The sequence below is a fragment of the Mauremys mutica genome, chromosome 9 (genome assembly GCF_020497125.1).
Source record: "Mauremys mutica isolate MM-2020 ecotype Southern chromosome 9, ASM2049712v1, whole genome shotgun sequence".
Classification (NCBI taxonomy): domain Eukaryota; kingdom Metazoa; phylum Chordata; order Testudines; family Geoemydidae; genus Mauremys; species Mauremys mutica.
Window position 1 is genome coordinate 12,715,233 of NC_059080.1, and position 25,768 is coordinate 12,741,000.

Genomic DNA, 25,768 nt, shown 5'->3' on the forward strand with positions numbered 1-25,768 from the left:
CAGAGAGCAGAGCCGCCCCGGCAGCCCGGGGAGCCTGCAGGCGTCTGGCTCCCGCCGCGCCCCAAGTCCTGCCCTGCTCCCGCCGCTGCCCCGTGTCCCCACCTGCCCCGGGCGTTACACAAAGCCGCTCCGGACTGTATGTACCGACCAGCCCTTCCCTTCCCGCCCCCGGAGCCCGGCGCGCCCCGCGGGCGTGGGGCACCGAACCCCGCGCCTCAGCCCCCGGCGCCACGCGCTTACAAAACCAGCCCGTTTTGTAACCCTCCTGCCGGCGCTGGCCAATGAGCGGCGCCGCGCGGGGTCACGTGCCCCGCGGGTTTATATAACCGGCCGCGGAGCCGGGGCACTTGTTCAGTGGCGGGCGCGAGCAGCATGGAGCGGCGGCGGGGGCGCAGCCGGGCGGTTCCAGCAGCAGCGGCGGTGGCAGCAGCTCCGCAGCCCAGCCCCGGGGCCCGGCCCCGCGCCCTGTAGAGCGGCCCCGGCCATGGGCTCCCACCCGCCGCGCCAGCTGCTGCTGCACTTCGCCGCCGCCGCCGGGGCGTTGCAGGCGCCCAACTCGGAGCGGGCGGCCGAGCTGGGCGGGAGCCCGCTGCAGGGGGATGCCCCGAGCCTGCTGCCCGAGTGGCAGGCGCTGCTCAAGCGGGCCGACGCGCTGGCCTACGGGGGCCGGCTCCACGAAGCCTTCCAGCTCTACCAGCTGGTCTCCCGCCGCCAGCAGCTGCGGGCGGAGCAGCTGGAGAAGCTGGTGGAGTGCCTGGCGCAGGGCATCCGGCTCCGAGAGCAGCTGCCCGTCTGCTGGAGCGGCGGGGGCAGCCTCCTGCCGCCCCGGGACTGGGATATCTTCAGCTGTCGCAAATGCCAGGGCTTCCTCTTCGAGCCCGTCTCTTTGCCTTGCGGACACACGTTTTGCAAAAAGTGCCTGGAGCGGGACAGGGCCACCGAGTCCCACTGCGCCCTGTGCAAGGAAGAGGGGAGCTTGGCGGCCGGGCAGCCCCTCCGCGTCAATGTCATCCTCAGCAACCTGCTGGCCAAGTGGTTCCCCGGCCAAGTGAAGGCGTCGCAGCTCAGGCACGAAGGGAACCTCTTATATAAGGAGAAGAAGCTGCAAGCTGCTCTGCAGAAGTACAATGAAGCAGTCAGCCTAGGTAATGACTCCTTCCCCCTCCCCCCAGAAATGATCCCCCACCGATCCACTCACATGGGGCAGAGTTAAGGGGGTTAATGCTGTAAGACTTAACTCCTTAATATTTGGATTTTTTGTCCCTATTTGCAACTTTTGCTACTGATCGATCACAGCCAGGCAGAGGGGATGTTAGAAGCCCAAGTTTTAGCAACCAGATTTCTCCTTAGAGTGCTGCTGAGTGTCATTTATAGTCTTGCTTTTAAATCTGAGCCTATTTACCAAGTATTTTGACCAGGGCAAGTTACAGACTTTCATCCGAGGTGCAGCCATTGGGAGTATTCCTAGCTATAACATTGGGGTGGGTGTGGCAGTTCGCATGCTGTGCCGAGGATATGCTATAAAGCCGAGTCCTTTATAAAGAAGCAAACGTTATTAATGTCTGGAGTACGGAGTGTATTAGTGCCAGTTTAAAATTAGTTTACCAAACAGTTTGTCCTGTGCATACTAGGGACTTATAGGCAGCGGAGCATACATAAGCTAATGGTGTTCTTTGTGTTTAGTGGTGGTCGTAGTTTGACAGGGTAAACCGGTATCCATCATATTTACCTCTCTTCTCCATCCATCTCTTTTGGGGAGAGGGATAACTTTTAGGAATCTGTTATTGTTTTGGTTTTTTAAAAGTCCAAAGTGAAACTAGGTCAGGAGAACAGTGTGTTGCGTAAGCTTTTAGCCTGCGACTCTGGTCTGGATTCCCTGCCCCCTTCTTATGGAATGGTTGTATAACCAGTGAAGTAACAACAAATTGGGTCATGTTTCTGAAAGCATCCCAGAGGTTTGATCATATTTATCAAAATTACGAGTGAGTCATTGTCACAGCTTCCCATTACAGGGTGCTCATTGGAATATGCTTTATTTCAGGAGATGGTGGCTGCTTTTTGCCTAAAAAGGGCTTTCCCTCTCTGACAAATCTAATGTGCGCAGCAGCACGTGGTGAACCATTACTGGACATGTTGCAATAAGTGAAAAGATTTTAAATGCCCTGGCCTATTTTGTTGAGGGACTTGCTTGTCAAATGATTTTACTGGTGCTTTAGTGCTAGATCTTAGAATACATGCAGGTCACTTTTAGAACTCATGACAGTTCTGTGTTCTCTTCAGTCTCTGCCCAACAGGAACATGGTAGTAATACAGAGCAGCTAAACAGGCTTCTGTAAACACTATTCAGCTTAACAATGTCAAGCCAGTAATGAACATTACCAATGGTTGTGAAGAAAACTGATTTATTACTTGTTTACTTATTTTGAAGCCAGATTATAGTTGTGTTGCATAAACTAAATGTGGAAAAAGAAGTTAATAACAATAAAGGTTCTTATTAAGCCTTTAATTAAAGATCAGAATTTTTTCTTAAACCACGTTGTGTCTGACTGTTACAGCACATAGCATATGAAACAATGGGGCCATTTGGTCTATGCTGCTGTAACATTTATCTGATGGTTGCTGTTATTAGAGACACTGAGTGAGGTAATATCTTTTATTGGACCAACTTCTGCTAGTGAAAGAGAAGTGTTGACCTACACAGTTCTTCGGGTTGTCATTTAATTTCCTTTGATTATAGAGTTATGTGCCATTTACAATTTTTTATCCCAAACCGTTTGAAAAGGGAGTTTATTCATTTTAAAATCCCATCTATACTGTGGCAACATTAATTGGGCCATAATACAGTTATGACACCTTAAATCTTTCTGGTCAGCTTCTATAAACAATCTGATCCTCTGTCTGTGCTGGTGATGTATTTTGTGAGCTGTTCTGAATTTTATGTATGCAGTGTTTACTGCAGTTGTGTAATGTAAATCTGACACCTTTGTACCTGGAAATCCCCAGTGAGATTGCCATATCTGATTTTGTAACTGGTTATTTAAATAATGGGTGTTTTGCTTTCCCGGAAAAAGGCTTTTGCTTAAGAAAAGAGTCCTAAAGAATAGGGCCCATGTCAGTAATGTTTGTAGTTATTATAATGAGACAATGTTTCCATTGCAGCTCCAAATGACCATTTATTATATAGCAACCGGTCCCAGATTAACTCTACTTTGAAATCTTATGAAGATGCATTGCATGATGCAGAAACAGCATGCAGGCTCCAACCATATTGGTCAAAGGTAAGTTCTAATTTTAACAAATGTATTTAGAGTAAAACCTCTTTGGCCATCCTGGTGGCTTAGCAAATGCCGTAGCACAAAAGAACTGACTTCGAGAGATTCCTCAACTCTCAGCATCTTAGATCAGTAGAACTCAAACACATTCCATGGTAATACAACGGAGTTCTCTTGGAGAAGGACAGGGGGCACAGGCTGATGGGCTAAGCACAATTGTCACTGACCTTTATGGAGGTCAGGCTCTCATGCCCTGTCAAGTTGAGCACAGTGTTTATATTGTGCTAGAAGGAAGCATTAAGGAGAAGGTTAGGAGATCAAGTTGTGGGAGGAGGTTCTGTCCAATGAAGAGATGAGGGATCCCTAGGACTTCAACTACACCAACCTTTAACTGTGGCCAGATGCTGTGAGGGTAAACTTGCATGTGCATCTGTTGTGGGGTAGGGATGGGATACTCCTCTGAAAGCTAAATATGAAAAATCTTCAGGTGTGTTGTGGTAAAAAGCTCAAAGACTTCTTATATTTCTCTCATTATTTAAGTAATGCAGACTATCATAATTGCCTTGTGCCTATTTTTATTTCACTTTTGGAATATTTTTTCCTAGTAATTCTCTTGCTTTAATAAAGAGGCTCAACATGTGGTAAAAGGAAATAAACTGAACTGTAGATCTGTTTGCTTTCAGGGTCACTTAAGGAAAGGACAAGCATTAGCTAATGTGGGGAAAATAGAAGAATCTTTAAGAGAATTTCTGTTTTGCCTTGCCCTGGATTTTGGGAACAGGACAGCCAAATCAGAGGCTCAAAAGGTGAGTTCTTTAGCCTTGTGCATCAACACTTAGATCACTGAAAATTAAATAGAGATAATTTTCCTTTTTAAAAAAAAAATATAAAGAACGAAGTAAAGATTATTACATGGTGTCCATTGCTATACTCCAAAAAGTTTCACTGGAGATAACAAACACATTCAGCACACGGTGTATAGAAAGGCTGTTTTGTGTCTAATATTAGTAAGTTGCCTGTGTAACTCAGATAACAGCAGAGTTGTTAAAAAATCAATGGGAGGCTAGTATTGCACTCCTAGACTCCTTGCAATTACACTTCCAATCAGTTTCCTAGTCTTATTACCAGGTAGACTGATGCTATCAATTGGGACAGAAGTGGGAGTTTCTAGTGAATGTTGTATCGGCTCGATGACTCAGACTGTGAAAACACTGCACAGCTGGGCCAGGATTCCACTTGGGAGCAGCATCACTCTTTTCACAGCCACTAAAGCTGCTGTGAGCATCAGCAAGCAGAGAAGGCATGAAAGGGAATAGAGTAAACAAATGAAGAGCCTTATTTTAAAAACTGTTTCAAAAGGTGGCTAATGATTAAAGATAACTGGGCAATGTGACAGATCTATAATAAGCCTCTTCCAGTAGCAAACTAAGCTACAGTATACAGCTGTGTGTTACCTTTCTCTTTAAAGAGCTACTGCCAAGGTTGCTAATTCTTCTTTACGTACCTTTGATAATTGTTATTAACACTTACCTTAAGGTTTGCATGTGTGTTTGACCCTTTGTTGAAAATAATGTTTGCGGGGACACTCAGCATTATATAATAATTTAGTAGTGGTCCCTGCAGTGAAAAGAAACAAGTACATGATTGCTCTGATGTGAGAAAGTGTTTGTGCACCAGTCTGATTATAATATAGTTGACTGGGAGGCTTTGAGAGTGATTGTAAACATTTGTGGTGTTTTCCTGAATTGCCAGTGTGGTCCTTTCCCAAAATGCAGTCTCATGCATTGTCATTGATTCATGTATCATTTTTGTAGTGATATCTTCCTGTGTGTTGGAGCAAGATCTAATGAACTGATATGTTTCTAAATTCAGGCTCAAAATAGCTTTGTCCAAGAATGCTATTCATTCCTACATAATAGGGTCCTGAGGATGAACTAGAGTTTGTCAGCTACAGAGAGCATCAAATGATACAATATTATATTGATTTTTTTTCCAAGACTGTTTGCATAACAGTGATGTAGTCCCTCTTTATGAAATCCTTTAAGTGAAAATTTGTCATTCTGCTCATTGTAATTGGCAGTCGTGGTTGGAATTTGTTTTAACCTTGAAGGTTCAATCCTGCAGTCTTGCTCACAAGAGGAGTCCCTTTTTGGCTTGAACAGGACTATGGATTGATTGTTATTCATACATGATGTGCTCAGTGCACATATGCATTGCTGGACCAGGCCTGGAGTTCAGTGAAACGATTTCAGTCTTTTATAACATGGAATTCCTACTTTTTAATGCATTCAGTGAATTGCACTCTGCTAATGGCTAGCAATTTGCTAGTGGATTTTACCTTTGTTTTCGGTTGGCGAGAAGCCATTGCCTGTTTTTCATGCCTGCAACTTTGTCACTGTTTCAATTTTTCTTTCTTGACACACCAATTATTTGTAATATTAGAGATTTGGTTGGCCCTGGACGTAGGGAATGGTAAGTGCCCTCAGTTCCCAATGACTTCAGTGGGAGTTTAGGGTGCATAGCACAAACTTGTATCAAATTCCTCAAGCAGTAGATGCAGACATGTTTATGTAGAATTCTAGTTCTACAGTCTGCAGAACATAATTCACATGTGTGTAAGCGTTGTTACCCTAAAGAACAAAACCAGTTGACAATGTATCAGCACATTTAACTCTGAAATTGACTGTCTTTTTTGCTTATTCTAAGCCTGCATCACACTAGCTTTTATATTTGTTCCTTTTGGGTTCACCCTAGTCTAATTAGCTGTTGTCCAGGGCTTCTTGAGTGGTTTTGTAAATCAAAGATGTTTCTGTCAACCATCCCCTTCCTCACAATCCCCATTTTCCCTTAAGAGAAGAACTAAGTAGTGAAGTATGTATTCTGTTTTATATCACAGCTTCTACTTAGTTTATTTTCACCCATCCCGGGAAATGCTCAGGAACACTTACCTGATATCCTGCAGTTGTTGTCACATCACTCTAGATTGAAAGGGAATCTTCTAAATTCAGTGGGATCTGCAGACACCAGCCATAACCTACAAAGGTTGCTCAAGGTAAAGATCAACTCTGATGTGTGGTTCTTAATTTTGTTGTGTTGTATGGGACATTTGAATAATTGTTTTTATTGAGAATCCGAATACTTAATACAGACAAGCTAAAGACTGCTTTAGGGATTGAAAAGCTAATTTACTGGATTCAACTTAATTGATACATAAGGAGGAAGGAAGGCTGTCAGACTTCAAAAGATGATCCTTCTTTTTCTTGCTTGTCAAAATTAATCCCTTTACCTGTGATAACAGAAATTCTAGATCTCCCATTTAGTGTACACCAGAGATGGGCCTGAGTTGTAAAGTTCAGATCCAGAGTTTGGGAGGTGTTCAGATCAAGGGTTTTGATTTGACCCTTAATTGATAAGCCATCCTCCCTGGATTCAGATCCAAAGTTCAGAAGTATTGACTGGTGATTGAGGTCTTTACCAGTATGGGTATATGAGCCACCCACAAGGTTGGTTTCAGATCCAGAGTTCCATAATGTTTATGGGAGTTTGGATTCAGAGGTTTGGCTGAGGACTATCTTTAGTTCATCCAAACCTGAAACTCCGAGGGTGTATATTCTCTCACATAGCTATAGGAAAGCTTTGCGCTAACTCCTGCAAACTAGAATGGTGGCTTTTACACAGCTCTGCTCCGGTGCACCCCTATTTCAATGCCATAGTCTCCTGAAAGGCCTTTTGTGCTTTCTGGGGAGAGGCTCCTTCCCTCAGATCGCCATTCCTGAATGAGGTAGGTTATTGGGAGGAGAGGAGACAATTCAACCCCCTACACCTGCCTTCCTGTGTACCATGGTCTCTGATGGCTTTTGACAATGACCTGTAGTATCTACGTTCATATTCACCAGAGTAGGGGGAATCAGTCCCTCCATTTGCTTTGGCAAACTGGTAGGCATTATCCTATGAAATGGTTACTGTCTGTTACATGGCAACGGTAGGATTAAGGATGATGCAGCAAAACTTCTTGAATTTATGACCTGTTGTCTGGGATATTGTGACTGCTATAAACACAAGAACCAGCAGCCCATTTTAGCTATTGAGTGAAAGATCAGTCTTACTGAAGCAGCCTCTTGTATGTACTTTTCCTTTTATCGATTGTTTTGTGTATACTTCTACGCCTCCCTTGGGATAAAGATCATATGGTGTTTAGTCTTTTAAACCAGCACTGTGATATACAAAATATTTTTCACTCTTAACTTAAAACCAGTCAAATGGATTTTTCCATAGCTCAGGAAATGACTTACAGGGTGAGACTTAGCCATGATACTTGATTCAGGAAGTAATTTGGCAAAGTTATAGGCCCCTCTAAATGAAGGCTGATAACACAGCAACACTGTGCTTGTTTTGTTGTGTATTGTGGGAAGGTGGTATTTTGACTGAAAATAAGGCCCAGACACAGTTCTCAAACTGAAGTTCATTGGTTTGCAGAGCCCTTCCTGATGGTCCACAACATGACAGTTTTTGAGATCTGAGCAGGCCGGTGGGTGGGTGCATGGTTCTCTTACAAAGTGGTCTGCAGAATGAAAATGCTACAGAACTGCAGTCCTGATGTACAATCCTCTTTCGCACAGGTAAATGTGGAACAGAAAAAGAGTTTCCCTGCTCAGGAAGAACAAAAAATGAGTGACTGTGGCAGTCTGAGAAAATCCATTCAAATGATAGAAAGTAAAAAAGGCTGCTCAGAAGATAACAAACATGCCTCCGCCCCAGAGTCTGCCCTTCTCATTTCTGAGAAATGCAGCCTTCTGAAGAGAAAGCACTGCTCTGAGGAAATGAGAAGTCCTGAGGTGCCCTGCAAACTCATGAAGAAAGGTAAACCTGATTAATAAAATGTGGGGGCTGGTCCTGTGCTGTGAAGGCAGTGGGAATTTTGCCTTAGTAAGGAATGCAGTGTTGGATCCTTAATTCCAGCAGGACTTTTGCCTAGGTAAAGAGTGAAGGACTGGGCTCCTAATTAGATTTTCATGTCTTTTCTATTCACTCTGTATTGTAGTCAGGGCTTGAACTGATGTGGAGAGAGTGCAGCTTCCTCTGTAAAAGTAATTACACTAATAAATCTAGGAAGAGAACAAAAGGGATTGGGCCAAGCCCTTGTTTACCAGTTGAGCCCTGAGAGTTATGAGATGTCAGTGCCATGTACACTTATGGCACTCTGTCCAATAGTAATAGTATAATTAAAGTCAAAATTTTGACTTGCTTTATTCATACCTACAAAGCATGAATGTTGTTCATTGTTCAGACATCTGAGACCACAGAAGTGTTTGGGCCTGATTCACCCTCCATTCCATGGATAGACAGTGGTGTGACAGGAGAATCCAGCCCTTTATATATTTCCAACAGTGATAACATGGGTGTGAGATTAAATTCAAGCCTGTTGTGAGTTGTGCCCAGGCTGATTTTTGGTGTCTGCACACAAATTATTCCCATGATCCTAATGATTCAGTAACTACTGTGATTACATACTGCATGTATTTATGAGTACATGTTAAAATTAGATGCTTTGTGAACTCCCAAAACAGTGTCTTTGAAATGTTAAACCAGTTACATAGCTGTGTCCAGTTATATGTTCCAATGACTTTTTTACAATTATAAATAGGTGCAATTGATGCCAAGGGATCTAGTGCTGGGCGCCGCGTTCCATTTGAATTTGTGGACCCCTCTGACCTGGATTGTTCTTTGTGTATGAGGTATCCATTATTTTCTAATGAATGTTTTTATGTTGTACTTGTTTTTCACTGCCATGATCTATGGCGTTCCCTAGCTTGCTCAGTCGCTTATTTTTCTATCATTTGGAAGCTGTTAAGGGGGTTCCCCCCTCACTTCTAGTTATTTGGTTCTAAAAAGTTAACTATGAATGGGACTATGTCTGTCTGAAAGCTTTTGATGTGCCCCAGAAAAATGATTGTTCTGGCAAAAGATACCTTGTGTCAGGGTTAAATAGATTAATGAACATATCTGAAAGAGTTCTTCTTACCAGCCAGTCCACATTTAGTCCTTTGCAGTTAATTTAATACGTACACCGTGTATCGATATTTCATAATGCTTGAAATATTTGAAAAGTTGATTTCTATGAAAACACTTTATGTAAAATGGTGCCACTAATAAAGTAGTGTTGTTGCAATAGTAAAGGCCTTATAAGCAAATAGAAGTTCTTTGTGTGTCTCTAGTACTTAGCCAAAATAAATCGGCACAAGTAACCAAACATAGGCTCAATATACACTTGCTCACTGTTCTGTTCATACAGTTAAATATCACTCATTTCTCCTCAGAGAGGCTTCTAATTTGAGCATGAAAACGGGAGTTGCCTAACACATCAGTTTTATTATTGGTCTTGCATGGTCCATTAAATCTTGACAGAGGCAAATACATCTTCCCAGCTAACATTTAGAAGTACACAATAGTTAAACTATTCTTCCTAATAAAATCTCTATCTTCAAGCCAGTGTGTGGCAATAAGTTAAACCTTATAAAAGCATTACTATGTTGTAGCTATTATAGGTCAACAAAAGAGCAAGTGTAGACTGCAGATAAAGAGTTCAGGTACAAGATGCTAACCTTGTTCCTGTAGCTGTATATGAACAGCCTGACTTCAAATTATGTTTGTTTATTCTTAGTTTTGCTGTATATTTTAACATTAGAAGTTTCTCAGGGCTCTGATAAGGACACAGTCGCACTCCAGGAAAAAAAAATCCCCAAAACCAATTAGCTGTGTTCTGGATTAATCCCCTATTAGCTTTTAGCTTTTAAATGAATTGGTGTTTGGTTTTTTTGGGAGGGGGTGGGTTTCTGGACACACAGCTGCATAAGTTTGGATTTGTGTCACTATTTTTGACTGAAAAGTCTGCAAATATTTTTGTGCCATCTTAAATCGTTTAAAATAAAATGAAATATTTTCTCCAAAATAGGGTATTTGGTTTGGCTAGTTTCAGCTTGGAACAAACTGTTAAAAGAAAACAAAAAAAAAATCAGAAGCCTAAACTATAAACCTGAACCAAGTGCTCCAAAAGTTTACACAGCTATCAAAAGATTCAATATTCGTAAGAGCAAAACTCTTCCTCCAACACTCCCTCCCTCCACCACCGCCATATATGCACACACAATTTGAATTTGGCTGTTTTAATCAGGATGTCGGTGTGACTGTTTACAAAGCAATTTTCAGATACATTTTTTTTTAAATTACTTAGCTCTGGCCCTTTATCTTCCCTGACTGTCACAATATCAGCCCTGCTCCTGCAACACAGGACAGCACAGATCCTTGCAGCCACATGGAGTCCCACTGAAGTCCTTGAGATGATATGGATGTCAGGGCCTGTGTAAGAAGATCCTGTTGGATCTTCCTCTTGCCACTGATTTTAATGCATAGTGGTCTTCATGGTCATTATCCATATTATGTACCGGTAATTCAGAAATGTCTTCTGTGATTTGGAGGCTGAGGTGTACTTTGGACTAATAGTGACCTTTCACCAACTAACTGCAGAAGCTACTATTGACCTATTTTGTATAAATGGCAAAGGTGTTACTGACCTATACCAATTTCAGTGGCATGCAGTAAGCACTGGCAGAACATGTTTTGAGGTGGTGAGTCACCCATTCCAGTGGGGTGGGGCGGAGCAAACTGTCCTGATGCAAAGGAAAGATAGGAAGAATAGTAAGAGGCCAATATGGCAGCCCTTTTATGACCTAAAAATCAAAAAGGAATCCTACAGAAGTGGAAACATGGACAAATTGTTAAGGATGAGGTATATTAGGTCCTGCCTTAGCCTACGGGCTGGATGGATGAGTGCTCCAGGTCCTTTCCAGCCCTGCATTTCTACGCTTCTCTGTGTTTGTTTGGAAGTGAGCAGTTATTTCCCAACAAGGGTGACTATTGTTGCTGTTGTCATACTGAACTTGACATGTGGTCTCAAGAAATCTTTCTCTACAATATATCTTTCTCCAATTTGTGAGGCTTAAATCAGCCCCCATTAAACTCAATAGCAAAACTCCCATTAGTGCAGTAAGAGCTGGATCACGACTATGTGATCTAATAAAGCCATTTCCTGTGCTGTATGCTTGCATTTAAAGTGGTATTTGTCCAAGTAAATCTATTGTAAGTTGATTAAATAGACAAACACTTATTTTAGAACTTGGTATTAAGCATTTTAAAGCAAAACAGGTAATATTATGCAGTAAAGTTTCTGCTCTTTGAACAATTGACAGGATTTTAACTGCAACAAGATAACTGGCATTTTAGATATTCCTTCATATGCTCCCTCACTAAATGTCTGTATTTAGCGCAACTAATGGCACTTAATAAACTGGCTATTGCTATTTTAAGAGTCAGTATGTTCTTAAACATACTTTGCATGCTGAAAAAATTAAGTATGGAATTATCTTCTTGATAAACCAGTTTTCTTTTTTTAAATTACTTTTAATCAAATGAACTTAAATTATTTAGCTTGACGTAATTACTTACGAGGCCTTAAAATATTGAATGGGGTTTTTTAAGATCAAAGTAGTCGGTTTTGAATGGTCTCATTTCTAGTTTCAATGATTAGAGAGACTTTTTTGTAACATCCTTCTAGTTTTTTTTTAAATGTTCATCAGCAGGGAAAGATCTCTTTGGAATTATAGTCTTCCAATTAATTTAGCCAGAAAAGACAACTAACTTGAAAAGCAGAATCACAATGTGTAGAATGTTTTGATGAAATATGACTAATGTGCATTTATTTTGTGGGAGAATGTTCATTTGGAAGTTAGAAGCTATGCAATATATTCAAACAAAACTAAATTCTCCAGTGTTAGATATGGTAACAATAGTGTATACTGGGGTGGGCAAACTACGGCCGGGGGCTGAATCCAGCCCTTCAGATGTTTTAATCTGGCCCATGAGCTCCTGCCAGGGAGCGGGGTCCAGGGTTCCCCCCTCTGGTGCTCCAGCCGGGGAGCGGGATTGGGGGCTTGCCCCGCTCCGCACATACCGTGGCTCTCCGGAAGCAGCGCATGTCCCCTGTCTGGCTCCACACGCTGCCCCCGCCCCAAGTGCTGCCCCTGCAGCTCCCACTGGCCGGGCACAGCCAATGGGAGCTGCAGGGGTGGTGCTTGCAGACAGGGCAGTGCATGGTGCTGCTTGGCTGCACCTCCACATAGGAGATGGAGGGGGGGACGTGCTGCTGCTGCTTCTGGGAATTGCTTGAGGTAAGTGCTGCTCAGAGCCTGCACCCCTGATCCTCTCCCACACCCCAACCCCCTAACCCCGCCTTGATCCCCCTCCTGCCCTCTGAATCCCTCAGTCCCAGCCCGGAGCACCCTCCTGTACCCCCAACCCCTCACACCACCTCAGAGCCTGCACCCCCAATCGGAGCTCACGCACACACACCAACCCTTTCCCACACCCAGAACTCCTCATTTGTGGCCCCACCACAGAGCACTCACCCCTTCCTGAACCCCAGCCCCCAGTTTCATGAGCATTCATGGCCCCCCATACAATTTCCATACCCAGATGTGGCCCTTGGGCCAAAAAGTTTGCTCACCCCTAGTGTATACCCATTTTATTAACCCTATAGGTCCCAAAACGGCAATCCTACTCAAATGGAAATCAGTCGCAAAACTTCGGTTGACTTCAATGGACCCAGGATTTCAGAGTGTTTTCTATGTTAGATTGGCAATAGCAAAATGCCTTAGTTGAATAAATACAAAAGTGAAAAATAAGAAACAAATTTCTGACTAAAGTGCACAGAATTATAACTACTGAATAAATATGAAAAGATGTTATGAAGTAGCCTTTTATCTTATTCTTGCTACACGATATTGTCGCTTTTTTGTTGATTGTTCCATTCCAGGCTTTTTTATGAACCTGTCACTACACCTTGTGGGCACACCTTCTGCCTGAAGTGTCTCGAAAGATGCCTAGATCACAACGCAAAATGTCCCCTGTGCAAAGAAGGTCTTTCTGAGGTAATGATGCATGAATTTGGTCTGCTTAAACTGGAGGGGAGGGGGAATAAATAACTTCAGAAATCCACTGGTATATTCAAATATACTTGAAATCCCGTATGAAGAAGCCTTTTTAAATGTCTCTAAGGCTCAGAGAGCTCGTGTAGTTTAAACACTTAAGACCTAAAGCCCTGATGCAGCACAGAGCTCAATGTGGGTGGTTGCACATTGAGATCAGCAGTGTTCTGCCTGGTCAGCCCATGTGGTGCATGCTACTGGAACAGGGCTCAGGTGTTACTTGTCACTAATTGTTCACTTGGACTTCTTCAGTCATGTTCTCAATTTATGCCTTAAAAGAATACTGTCAAGTACCTTAGATGCTGATTTTTGCCTGCCTTAAAATTGTTAAATTTGTGTGGCCTTCACTGGTAGGATTTGGTATGCTTTCTTTTTCTCTTTGGTTTGCTGTTCAGTCTTTGCTCTGTCTTTTGCAGGAATGCATATTTGTAATTAAAGTTATAAAAATTTGGGAGCTGAGGGTTGGAAGGGAATAAATTGTTAAATATGATGAGAAATGTCTCCCAGATTTCAAGGGTGGCATTGGTGAGCTCCCAGGGACTAACAATTTTTAATTGTAGTGGAGAGGGGAAAAGAGTAGCTAGGTTTTGTAGCATCTCTATGATATTTTGTTCCTTCTGGCTCTGCAATACATTATGTAAATGGCACTAGCATTGACTTGCTGCTTCACCAACCAAAAGTAAACAAAATGAGTAAAGTTAATTTTAAGCTCCGTGGGAAACAGCAATGATACAGAGAGAGAAACATTCTGAGACACACACAAACTAAACCAGTAGGGAAAAATGATATCTTCAGAGTGAACAAACTTGAGACACAGGAAACTATAAATTATTACTCAACTTTGACACTTTAGCTCCTTGAATGGAGTAATGAAACTGAAGCTCATCATGCATCCAGCTGTTTCTGCTAGGTTTTTGGGAAATGCAAAAACCCATAGGAAATGGCCAACCCCCCAGAAAAATGACACAGCAGCTTTTTTTGGGGGGGGTAGTCTGTGTAGGTTCTCCGTACCAGTTACAGGCGTAATAAAGAGCCCAATCCTGCAAGCTCTGGGCATGGAATTCCCCATGACATCAGTTTGGTGCATGATGTTCATGTAGGATATTGGCTTGTAATGCTGTTCTCTGTATTGCTTTGAAAAGTCTTCTCAAAAATCACAGTGCTCTGCCCATGTCTTTAGAATAGTGAGATGCTGCGGGGGTACATCCAAACCAGAAAGGGGTCGTGTCACCACCTATCCTGTAACCCTGGTGCTCCTGTGCTGCCAGCTTTGGCTCAGAGCCTGACACTTACAGCCTGTTCACAGCAAAGTGGCATCACCCTAGATTCCACCAGCCTGATTGCCGCTTGCGGGGGCAACCCCAACAGCCCTTCCAGGATCAGATCTCCCCAAAACCATCTCACACGAGACCAGTGTGTGTCTAGCTTTAGTAAAAAGACCATACTTCTAGTACAGTAATAATGCGTAGAGTCAGTTGACTCAATTACTTATTCTTGGGAGTCCAGACCCCCAGGTCGTGAGATGTCTGGACCTTGATTGTCACAAGCAGGCCAGAAAGCAAGGAGGGAAATGGATTAGTGACCATTTCCGTTTGTAATGGAAGTGACCAAATACAATTAAGAAAAGGCTACATTGGCAGAAACTTTGGTAAAATATAGCATGGTAGCCATTGCTAAACATTGTTTGATAGCTGCTCAATTGTGCCTTCTTGTTGCAGTGCTTGGCTTTGAGGAAATATTGCAAAACGGTACTGATGGAGGAGTTAATAGCGAAGTACCTTCCAGAGGAACTCACTGAGAGAAGGAAGATTTATGAAGAGGAAATTGCAGAGCTTTCCAAGTATGTAATCAGTTTGTGTGGGCTTTTGTGGTTTGTTTTTTTTAAACCAGTCTTTAAGGGTAGTTTAGCTAGCAACTGAATGGCTCTCATCACTGTAGAACATGTCCTAAGGTACTGATAAAGGAGCTTACTCTGTATTACATGATTCAAGAAGGGCAGGGTTCAGATACACAAGAGTAAACTTCAAACTATCTGGTAGCATACTCTTGTGATTGGTTTCAAATACAACAGGAAATTCAAGCCAGTAATATGAGGTTCATTGCAATGACATTGCGTCTGTTAACTTTGGCGCATGTCATAGTGGCTGGAAGTGGAATTCTGCACTATAAAAAAGCTCACCAGTACGTGTGGATTGGAAATTGGATGGGAAAGGGAGAGAATTGAGGAACATCTGAGCTCTAAAGCAACTTAGAGAGATGAGGTGATAACTCTTTCTGGCTTTGCTGGAAGGATTTTTTTTTTTTTAAAGTTCCATTAATTATAATGGAATATCAGTTACCATTATCTGGAAAGATGAAAAAAAAGTTTCACTGTTCTTGTATAATATAGAAATCTTGTTTTCCATTTGATTTTATTGTAAAGCACTTTGAGATGTTAGCAAGATGAGGCATCCTCTAAATTGCACTGTGTTGCATAAAATATGTCTGGTTTGTACCTTTCTAATGCTTTCTGGAAGATGGTGCATGTTTTCCTAGTGGATTTTTTTTTCTTACAGCTTAAATAAGAATGTTCCCATCTTTGTCTGCACAATGGCCTATCCTACAGTCCCTTGCCCTCTGCACATCTTTGAGCCATGTTATCGACTGATGATTCGAAGATGCATGGAGACTGGCACCAAACAATTCGGAATGTGTATTGGTGATCCTGTAAAGGGGTGAGTGAGCAGTGCACTCCAGTGGTGGCAGTTGCTTTTCTAGATCAGACCAATGATCTGTTTCAGTCCAGTAGGCTGTCTGTACTAGCTCCCTCAAAGGAAGGTGCTGAAAACCCTATAATGGACAACTGTGGAATAACAGGCTGATGGTGGGGGAGGGGAGACACATTTCTTCCTAACCGTGTTGGTTAGTGGTGTGCTGATGTACTGAAGCATGAAGATAAGATTTATATCCCTTACTAGACACTTTTACCTTAGATAGGGTAACTGCAGATATTACTCATTTAAATATTTAATCCTCCTTTGGAATCCCACTAAGGTATTGGCCTCAGTGGTATGTGGCAGTGGCTCACAGTTTATTAGGTATGGCTTGAGAAAAAGTATTAAATGTATTTCTTTGGTACGCTAGCCAAGTTGGAATGTTAATGAATTTTCTCAGTTTGGGTCCCCCAAAGATTTAATGGGTGCCATGCACTACCTTGAGTAAAATTGACTGCAGACCATTATGACCTGCATCACATTAATAGTTAACTAATCTCTAGCTCAGTGTGCAAAAAAAAAAAAAAAAAAATCTAGGAACTCTTTGAAAAATGGCTTGGAGGTGGGGGGAAGGGATTGTATCTCAGAACCCCTTGCCCAAAGGATCCCAATTCTGGGTCACTAAGCCTACTTTGCACCCTCCTGAGGCAGGCCAAATTTCAGATGAATCCAGGTAAGTGCCTCAATTTTAGAGACTGTAGAAAAGTCGGCCTTATTATAGTGGTGCTGGGCATTCAGCTGAACATTCATGAAGATAGTTTTGAAAAGCATTGTATAACCTGAAGAACACTAAAAAGAGTAACACGTATTACATGTAGCACTCACTGACACTGGTAAATATCTTTGTATTATAGAGTGGCTGTTGAGTAAATCTACAGAACTGAACCTGGCAAGAATGTAGACTATTTACTTTTGTTTTGATTTAAATAGGTTTGCTGATTATGGCTGCATTCTGGAGATAAGAAATGTTGAATTCTTTGCTGACGGTCGCTCTGTTGTAGACAGCATTGGCAAGAGGAGGTTTAAAGTGGTAGAGCACAGCCAGCGTGATGGATACAACACAGCAGATATTGAGTACATTGAGGACCAGAAGGTGAGTTGACTGAAGATTTTCCAGAAAGTTTTTATTTTTACAAAGGCAGTGTGTGTCAGGATGCGATTTTTGCCAGGCCTCAGAATAGGTCTGCTTTATAACTGTCAGGTAATCAGATTGGATCTGGCCGTACTCCTGCTGAAATCAATGCCAAAAATTTTAAAGTCCACTATTATTGAGAGAATATGTAACACCCCCAAAATGTATTGGGTACTGTGCAAACCCATCCTGTGCTATAGGAAGACAGTGCCTGCCCCAAAGAGTTTTCATATAAAAAAACCTGAACACAAATCATCTGGGGGACTCATTTTCATTTAAAAATATAATCTAGCAAGTGGTGATTGGATTTAGCCTGACAAACACTTCTGTTCTGAAAATGGATTTTTTAGAACATAGGGGTGAATGAAAAGGTTGAGAAACTTTTTGATTGAGATGCTTTTCAGAAAAATAAACCAAAGAACAAACTTTCAGGAGCTGCCCTAGAGTTCCCAAAAGAATTAAGAATGTGTGTAATGCCTTTTGAAAATGTAATTGGAATTAACTCCAGCCTCACCCCCCTCTGTGTTCTCTCTCCAGGTGCAAGGAGAGAACTATGCTGAGTTACTTGTTCTACATGATTCTGTATATGATCAGGCTTATATGTGGTTTAACTCACTCAAACAACCACTCAAGAGTCGAATTCTCAGTCATTTTGGTCCAATGCCAGCTAAGGATCCTGACCCACAGGTACATGACTTTATATTTATCCAGGAATAGAGGTTGTCATTTTTATTGATGACAGGAAGCTTAGCAATCACACACTGATAAACCAAGGAGAATTTTCTAATTCCATTGAAGAAAATGTTAATCCTCTTCATTGATCCTGTATAACCTGTTCAGTATCTGAATTGTTGCCATAAGCTATTGCTGCAGGAACTCTGAGCAAGTCAATATTGATATTTATTATTTCATTTAACTTCCTGATTGTCAGTATTTCACCGATTTGCAGCGTAACTGAATTTGTCCCCAAGTTAGGTAGAAAATAGAGATCGTACCAAACAGTGACAACTGCAGGACAAAGTTGATGCTAGTGTTACGGGAGTCAATACTGCAAGGTGCTGGACACCCTAAACGCCAAGTACTAACAGAGTATAACAAATATTAGGATGCTGAAAAATGCATCACAGACCATGAAATCCAGCCTTCTCCCATGAAATCTAGTCTTTTGTGCGCTTTTACCCTATACAGATTTCACAATGGGAGACCAGCGTTCACAAACTGGAGGTCCTGACCCAAAATGGAATTGCAGGGGGTGGGGTCAAATGGTTATTTTTTGGGGTGGGGGTCACAGATTGCTCCCCTTACTTCTGCGCTGCCTTCAGAGCTGGGCGGCCAGAGAGCGATAGCTGTTGGCTGGGCACCCAGCTCTGAAGGCAGCGCTCCACCAGCACAGAAGTACGGGTGGCAATACCGTATGCTGTAAGGGTGGCTGGAGAAAGGTGGCGGCTGATGGCAGGCTCAGCTCTGCAGGAAGCAGCACAGAAATTAAGGTGGCAATACCATGCCATCCTTACTTCTGCGCTGCCGCCAGCAGCTGCGCTGCCGCCAGCAGCTGCGCTGCCTTCAGAGCTCTGGCAGTAGCACCACCAACAGCAGCGCAGAAATAAAGGTAGCAGTACCACAACCCCCCTACAACTCCGTTTTGGGTCAGGACCCCTACAGTTACAACACCATGAAATTTCAGATTGAAATAGCTGAAATCATTAAACTTATTTTTTTTAATTGACCAAAATGGACCATGAATTTGGTAGGTCCCTACTTATAGGTTTGGGCCCATTATGACATAGCATGAAGATAACGCAGAAGACAAACTACAGATTACTAGAGGCAAAAATTGGTCTAATCCAAACACTGCAAATTATAGAAAAGTTTAGGATCTGGGTATAAACTGTGTACGTCTAACTAGAAGTTATTAAAATGGCATTTGGAGGGACCATGTAGAAAGCATCTCTTACTAAGAGACTGAAGGGAAAATGTATTGCTCCATATCAAGATTTTTTTTAAGTCACTGACCGAATCTTAGCTTCTGCATCATTATGTATGTGTGTTCTCTATTGCAGGCTAGCCCCAATGGCCCTGCGTGGTGCTGGTGGGTCCTTGCTGTCCTTCCACTTGAGAGCAGAGCTCAGCTCCCGTTTCTTGCCATGAAATCCCTGAAAGACCGCTTGAATGGCATCAGACGTGTCCTTATGTTTATGTCCCGTACAAAGTCACGATGATGCTGAGAACGAGCTGTGAAGCCTCTTGCAATACTTGACTGTGGAGTTTCTCTTGTAACTATATCTAACTGCAATAATGTCTTACGGATTTGTGTGTCAAAACAGGACAAGTTTGAAGTCTAACTTTCAAAGGAAATAAAATATAAAGAGCCAAGGATATTTACAGATCATTGTGTAGTATCCATTTGGATCTCTGAACTTTCTTGAGACGAGTATTCAATTGCTGCACTGCTAGGCTAGTGTCATCGGTGTTATAACAGAACAAAGTGATCTTGTTTGCCATAAACTTTTTTGAAAGTTTGAGGTGGGATTTTTTGTAGTAGTAGATAAATGAAATCTGTGCAGTTTAATGTGAAACAGAAATACTGATAGTGTTAAAGCATTATTTCAATGAACTGCAAAGTCTTTTATTCCAAGTGGTTCAGGTTTATATAGCACTGTGTATTATGTCCACAACTTCTGTTTGATCACTTATTTTTGCACTACAATGTCTTTTTTTGGTTTCCAAATGTATATTGTAATTATTTATGTGTACATTCTCTACACAGAAAGTAAGCTGCTTTATTTATTTATGGTGTCTTACAATGTATGAATGACTAGGGAGAAAGATATTAGGAATACACAAGCAACTACTTTGATCATTTTTCAATACATTTGTGTTTGAGTACTTTGAATGTTTGTTTTTCTACTATCTCCAGTGTTCTATATTCTAAGAAGGATTGCCCCCAACACAGCCAGCCATGAATATGCAGGCTTTGTCTGAAATAATTCAGTCAGTTGTTGGGTAGAGCTTGATCCTACAATCTTAACTTCGCCCCCAGTTGAGCAAAGCACTTCTGCATATGCTGAAGTGTTTTGTTTGGGGCTTTGGGTAATAAACTTCAGTTGGGTTTGCCCAGAGAGATGAGTGAAGGATCCAGCCATTAATTTTGCACAGATATAAACAGTAGCACTATGCAGCAGCTTGCGGTGAAATGTTGTATTTGAATTGCTATGAGCGTATCACAGCTACCTACAATACAAAGCAGGAGCTGATTGGTGTGAGAAGCAACCTTTCACAAAAGAGACTTGGAGAGGGGTATTATTTCACTTCAGGTTATTCAAGAAATTCTTTGTATCAGCCCTATTAAATGTTAAGATCTTATGTTTGTAATTAATACTATGATTTGATTTAATTTGTGCTATGAAGGGCTCCAGGAGGGCTCATAAGAAGGAAGGTATTTTAATAAACTTTCTATTTATTCCGCCTCAACCTCCAGGTTTTTCCATTAGCCACAAGTCTCTACATGATCTCTGCATGTCTCCTGTTAGAGACTGTGAACAGCTTGATAGCTAATGGTTAAAACCCCAAAGGCAAATGAAAATTGGGCTTCACTTCACTTTTTCTGCCTCTTTTGCTCTGTGTAACATATTTTTGGGCCTGATCCTGCTTCCATTAAAGTCAGCTGGAGTTCTACCATTGACTTAAGTGGGAGCAAGCTTGGGTCTTTGTATCTAAACTATGGATTTCCCTCTTCAGAGAGCAAGTAGGATGGATGAAAATTCATGATATTGCCCAGAATAGTATTTATTTCATACTCTTCTGTAAAAGTCCTGTAGAATTTAATAAATATTGTCATCTTTCCATAGGTTTTTAAAATCATTTTAGTTTGAGAATTTATTTCAGTTTTATAGTTTTTAGAGTAATTTATGAACCCTGTTAAGTTTCTGTAGAATGTAATTTTTTCAGCCCTATTAAATTCTGTGGCACTCTCCTTTAAGTGCCATAGAAACAAATGGTCACATGTTTCAGTTTTCCGTCTAGTGATGCAGATTGAAAGTATATTTTGTTTTTGCTTTAGCTACTTTGTAAATACTACAGGAAACTCGTTTCCATGCTGTTAGATTGCCACACTTTTCTGTGGATGGTACTGTGCCTGTTTGAGGATACAGTATAGGGCTTCTGTTTTGGGGGTTTATTCACTTCATTTTTTGGCATTTGGTTTGAGTTCTAGGAAGATATCCAAACATGGGGCTTTTCTCTTTGTATATACACTTAGTACTGTTTCAAACAGCATTACCTTAAAGGACATTAGGGAGCCTTTAGTGTGAATCAGCCAGGTCTATACGGACCAATGAATGTGCAATATGTTAGTGAACTTCAGAAATCACACATCCAGAGTTCACATTACTGCTCTGTGTTGGCAAGCCCTTACAAGCCAGTGAGCAGGGACATCACCTATCTAAACAAACTGCACTGTGAAAGGGGTGAAGTCAACATGCATTGAGTAACCATTTCCAATGTTTTTTTCAGCGTTTATTGGATAAATACCGATCTTTCTTTTAATTAGGAGTGTTTTATCCATGTCTATTAAAACCAAAAATCAGAAGCCTTATATGTATTAACACCCGTTTTAAACAGTAAACTGCATGGTGGCGGCTGTCTGCTATGGAATCTGTCTTCATAAGGAAGAAAACAGAAGTCACTTAACGAAGAGTGAGTTCTCATCTTATTTGCAGGTGGAAATGCAATTCTGACCTAGGCCATTTCTGTATTAGTAACATAACTTAAGAGACCAGTCCTACTCCAATACAAGTGAGTGGGTGTTTTGGTCCTCGCATCCATAGGAGTAGGATTCAGTCATTAAGTATCTTGTATTTTGGGGCTGTTTTCTCACTGATCTTATTGCTCTTCTCTGCATGCCAAACTTCTGTTACACGTATTCATGTTACTGGTTCACAGATAACTAGGGAGAGTCCTTTAATTACACTTGGCTGGTGGATTTTAAAAGTAGGCATTGTCCTTTCCATCACCCTCAGGGTGAGTGGAAACCACCAAGTTTCAACTCTCTTGGAGTTAATTATGATAGTTTCTACCTATGCCACTGTGTAGTGTTTATTTTTGAGATGCAGTAAATTTGGCATCTTGTGTGAAATGTGAGAATATTTTTAACAATACCTTCACTTAAATTTCATATACTACATTGATCTGCTAGTATACTTATTATTCTTGCCATCACGTTGTCCCCATAACTAGGTGTACTGACCTACTGTAGAATAAAAACAATCCTGTTATCTGCACCCGAAAGTAGTGATCCATGGCAGTTTTGGCTGCACACCAAATACAGGCTTGGGTTCGTAGTTCTTTAACAGCATAGGGTAAAATTTGCCCCTGCATAGCAAACCCATTTAACCCCTATTTTGGGGGTTTAAATAATGTGAATGCTTTTTGCTGGTCCTTCACACAGGTTAAATATCCAGTGGAGCTCAATTCAACAGCCTTGAAGTCACTGGCAAAAGTTTGATTTCAGGGGGCGGTTTTGGTTCCCAATAATGACAATCAGATGAGAGGAAAAAGATCAAACCATGAATGGAAGCCATCTGCCATACCACTATTGTAGGGCAAGCCATAAAGCAGCCCGAGAATGGGTTTCCTGAAAGTTTTAGACTCATTTACACTTGTTTGATATGATTTTCTTTATTTGCGACCGTCACCATTTATGAGAAGTGATTGGTGAAAATGCATGAAAATAACTTAATGCTGGTCATGTCATTATGGCACATTCCTGTGTATTAATGAGATATATCACCTCTGATATTCATGTCAAGTTTCTTCAGTAAATTTATTGTTTCTGACACTCAGTACAAGGCAGACTCAAGGTAAATGACTCCTTCCTGCTTTATACAGTACTTTATCTAACAATAACAAATGATAGGAAAACATGAACGAAGGAAAAAACAGTATTTTTTTCCTCTTGGCCAGCTCAACTTGGCTAAAAAACTAAAAGGGGTGAGAACGGAACTGAGTAGATAGAGCCTGATTCTGATCTCATTGACAGGTGTAAATCAGGAGTAACTGCACTGAAGGCAGTGAAATTACACCAGTATAAAACTGATGTGAGAACAGAATCAAGCAAAAGGTTCAGCAGACCCTTCTGGAAGTCAGACCTGGTTAGCCTCATGCTGGTAGTACTGGAGTTCCCTTTTCTTGAGTGCTATTATATTTTTTTTTTATTAGCTGTTAAGCTGACAGCTGGGATTTCTCATTGCAAAGTGGCTGGTCCATGCTTGGGCTACCCCTGTCCTGTATGAGTATTTACTAGCCTTTAGAGCACATATGAACCACTAATTTGTTAATCCAATAATTTTCATCTTGGTTAAAAATGGAGTTTGATGACACACTTGTATTTACTGGGTCTGAAGCAATCCATTATAGATAGTGAGGTATAGAGGTTAGAGAGAGTGAGGTATAGAGGTTAGAGAGCATTATAAACTGAAGTTTTATATTTTGGATGTCGTCACTCAATGATTTCTTTGATACTGGAATTGTACCAGTGTTTAAACTAGTTGAGGGCAAAAAGTACATTTTCATTGCCGCCTTGTGTTTTGGGGGTACTGGGGAGACTGGTTCATGTAGCTTCTTTGTGAAAATATAGATATGCAAAACATCTAAGTAACTGAGTCTACAGTTCCTTTATGTGCACAACTCAATGGGCATTGTATGCATTTAGGGTCTGATAAAATTGTCAATAGACTCGCATCAACTTCATGAGGAGTTGGATCAAGCCCACAAGGATGGCAGGATCAGGAAAAATGCAGAAAAGTTTCTTCTTCATAAATGAAATACTCTGCCAAGATTTGCAGAATAAATATTGCCAATATACAAGAAACCAGATTGTTTAATACAGGATTAAATTCTTAAATGGCTGCTGATGCACAAAAGCTGAAGTATTACACTGAGGTCTTGTCTACATGGCAGTGCAGTGTGAACTGTAGAGTATGCTCTAATTGACCCCTGTATACCCTGCTCGTGTGAACTAAGTAGTACTTAGCCCTGTTGCAAATAGGACTACAGCAGTGCTAAGTACTACTTAGTTCACACGAGCAGGGTATACAGGGGTCAGCGCACAAGTTACCATATTCTACAGTTCCCACCCCTGTCAGTACTGCAGTGTAGACAAGCCCAGTATATACAGCCAGGTATCCTATACAGAAGTGCTTACTAATGAGTTTTCATGAGGTCTAAATTAACCCTCAAATAGAAGTGCCTATATTTCTGTTGCTGGTTGCCATTCTTAATCTTCTCAGTCATAGCCCACCCCACACCCCCTTTTTAATTCTTGAGGTCAGATTTGAGGAACACAGGTTTACAGGGCAGCACAGTGGCAGAAACAATGTAATCGTTTTACTTACGTCTACTGGAAGAAAAAAATACAAAAAGCCAGTGGAAAAATATCATTTAAGGGATCATGTGATGCTGTTGACTTGTCCTATTTAATACCATCGAGCAATGTGGTTAGAGAGCCAGAAATAAAATATCTATCAAGTCATTTTAAATAGTGACAAATGGCTTTGGGGGCTTGTGTATTCCATTTGTGTGTAAAGCATCCTTTTATTTTTCTTGCACTGTAATGAACTTGAAGTGAAATTAAATTAAACTCTCGTCATTGAACAGCAGTACTATTCCGCTACCTCTATATGTTTGACATATCTTTATTTTTTTCCAATTCATGTTATGTTCAAGATACCAATGTCATAGTCCTGTCAGCCTGTATGTGTATCCAGTAGTACTAATGTTGTAAGGACAAAGTCTGTGTGGATACCTGTTTCCTAATTAAAATTTGTGTTGTTTACTCTCTGATCTGTATCTGCTGACAAGAAATTACAAAGATGGAAAGAATGCACTGAATCACTATGGCACTTGTAACTTAAGGCCTGGTCTCCACTGCAGTTAATGGAAAGATTCTCATTGCCTGCAATGAATGCACAACTAAGCACAACTCAGGAAAAACTCTAAGTAGGTACTGAAATCCATCCTGATTCAGGACAACACTAAGCACGTGCTTTAACTTTAGAAGGTGTATAAGTTCCCTTGATTTCATAAGGATTGAACAGGGATGCTTTTCTGCCTCAGGGCCTTAGAACAAGAGAACATCCTGACACCTGTTTATGCTCTGGCAGATACTTTCCTCTAACAAGCAGCTGCTGCATTTGTACAATTACTAGCTACATTTTCTCCCTCCATCATCCCCCAAAGGACAACTACACAACCTGGACCAAATTCTGCCATAAAATAGGTGACTGCAACTGCTGTTGATTTCAGTGGGACCTGTATATGTATATTTGAGGATAAAGTAAGGCTAGCTTATGAATGCTGGTGTATGCCTACCCAATTGCCATGCATATATGGGAATCAGATTTTAATACACAAGCACTAGTTTTTCCTCATGCAAAGGAGATGAGTCACAAAATTGGCAGGCCCAGTAAATTAGGCCCCTTGGGCTTAATGTATGTATTTGTTTAGTAAGCTGTATTGCCTCAAAGGAGTTTATTGAATGAAGAGCAAGTTAATGTTTTAATAAGAATCCACAAA

At 41.3% G+C, this 25,768-nt stretch overlaps 1 protein-coding gene across 1 annotated transcript; it reads left to right on the forward strand.

Annotated features, from left to right (window-relative positions):
• The first annotated feature begins 422 nt into the window (after positions 1-422).
• LONRF3 (LON peptidase N-terminal domain and ring finger 3) lies at positions 423-25,033 on the forward strand. The gene is made up of 12 exons (XM_045031134.1): positions 423-1,145; positions 3,160-3,278; positions 3,956-4,078; positions 6,169-6,324; positions 7,892-8,132; positions 8,917-9,007; positions 13,141-13,255; positions 15,031-15,152; positions 15,868-16,026; positions 16,996-17,158; positions 17,735-17,884; positions 19,258-25,033. The coding sequence occupies exons 1-12, from the start codon at positions 485-487 to the stop codon at positions 19,414-19,416; spliced, it is 2,259 nt and encodes a 752-aa protein (XP_044887069.1). The 5' UTR covers positions 423-484; the 3' UTR covers positions 19,417-25,033.
• The last annotated feature ends 735 nt before the right edge of the window (positions 25,034-25,768 follow it).

What these genes read in the sequence shown, in the direction of transcription:
- LONRF3 (XM_045031134.1), top strand. Translation starts at nt 485, where the DNA reads ATGGGCTCCCACCCGCCGCGCCAGCTGCTGCTGCACTTCGCCGCCGCC. An exon ending in ACCTACAAAGGTTGCTCAAG is followed by an intron (nt 6,325 to 7,891) that starts GTAAAGATCAAC and finishes TCTTTCGCACAG; the next exon opens with GTAAATGTGGAACAGAAAAA. An exon ending in GCAAAGAAGGTCTTTCTGAG is followed by an intron (nt 13,256 to 15,030) that starts GTAATGATGCAT and finishes TTCTTGTTGCAG; the next exon opens with TGCTTGGCTTTGAGGAAATA.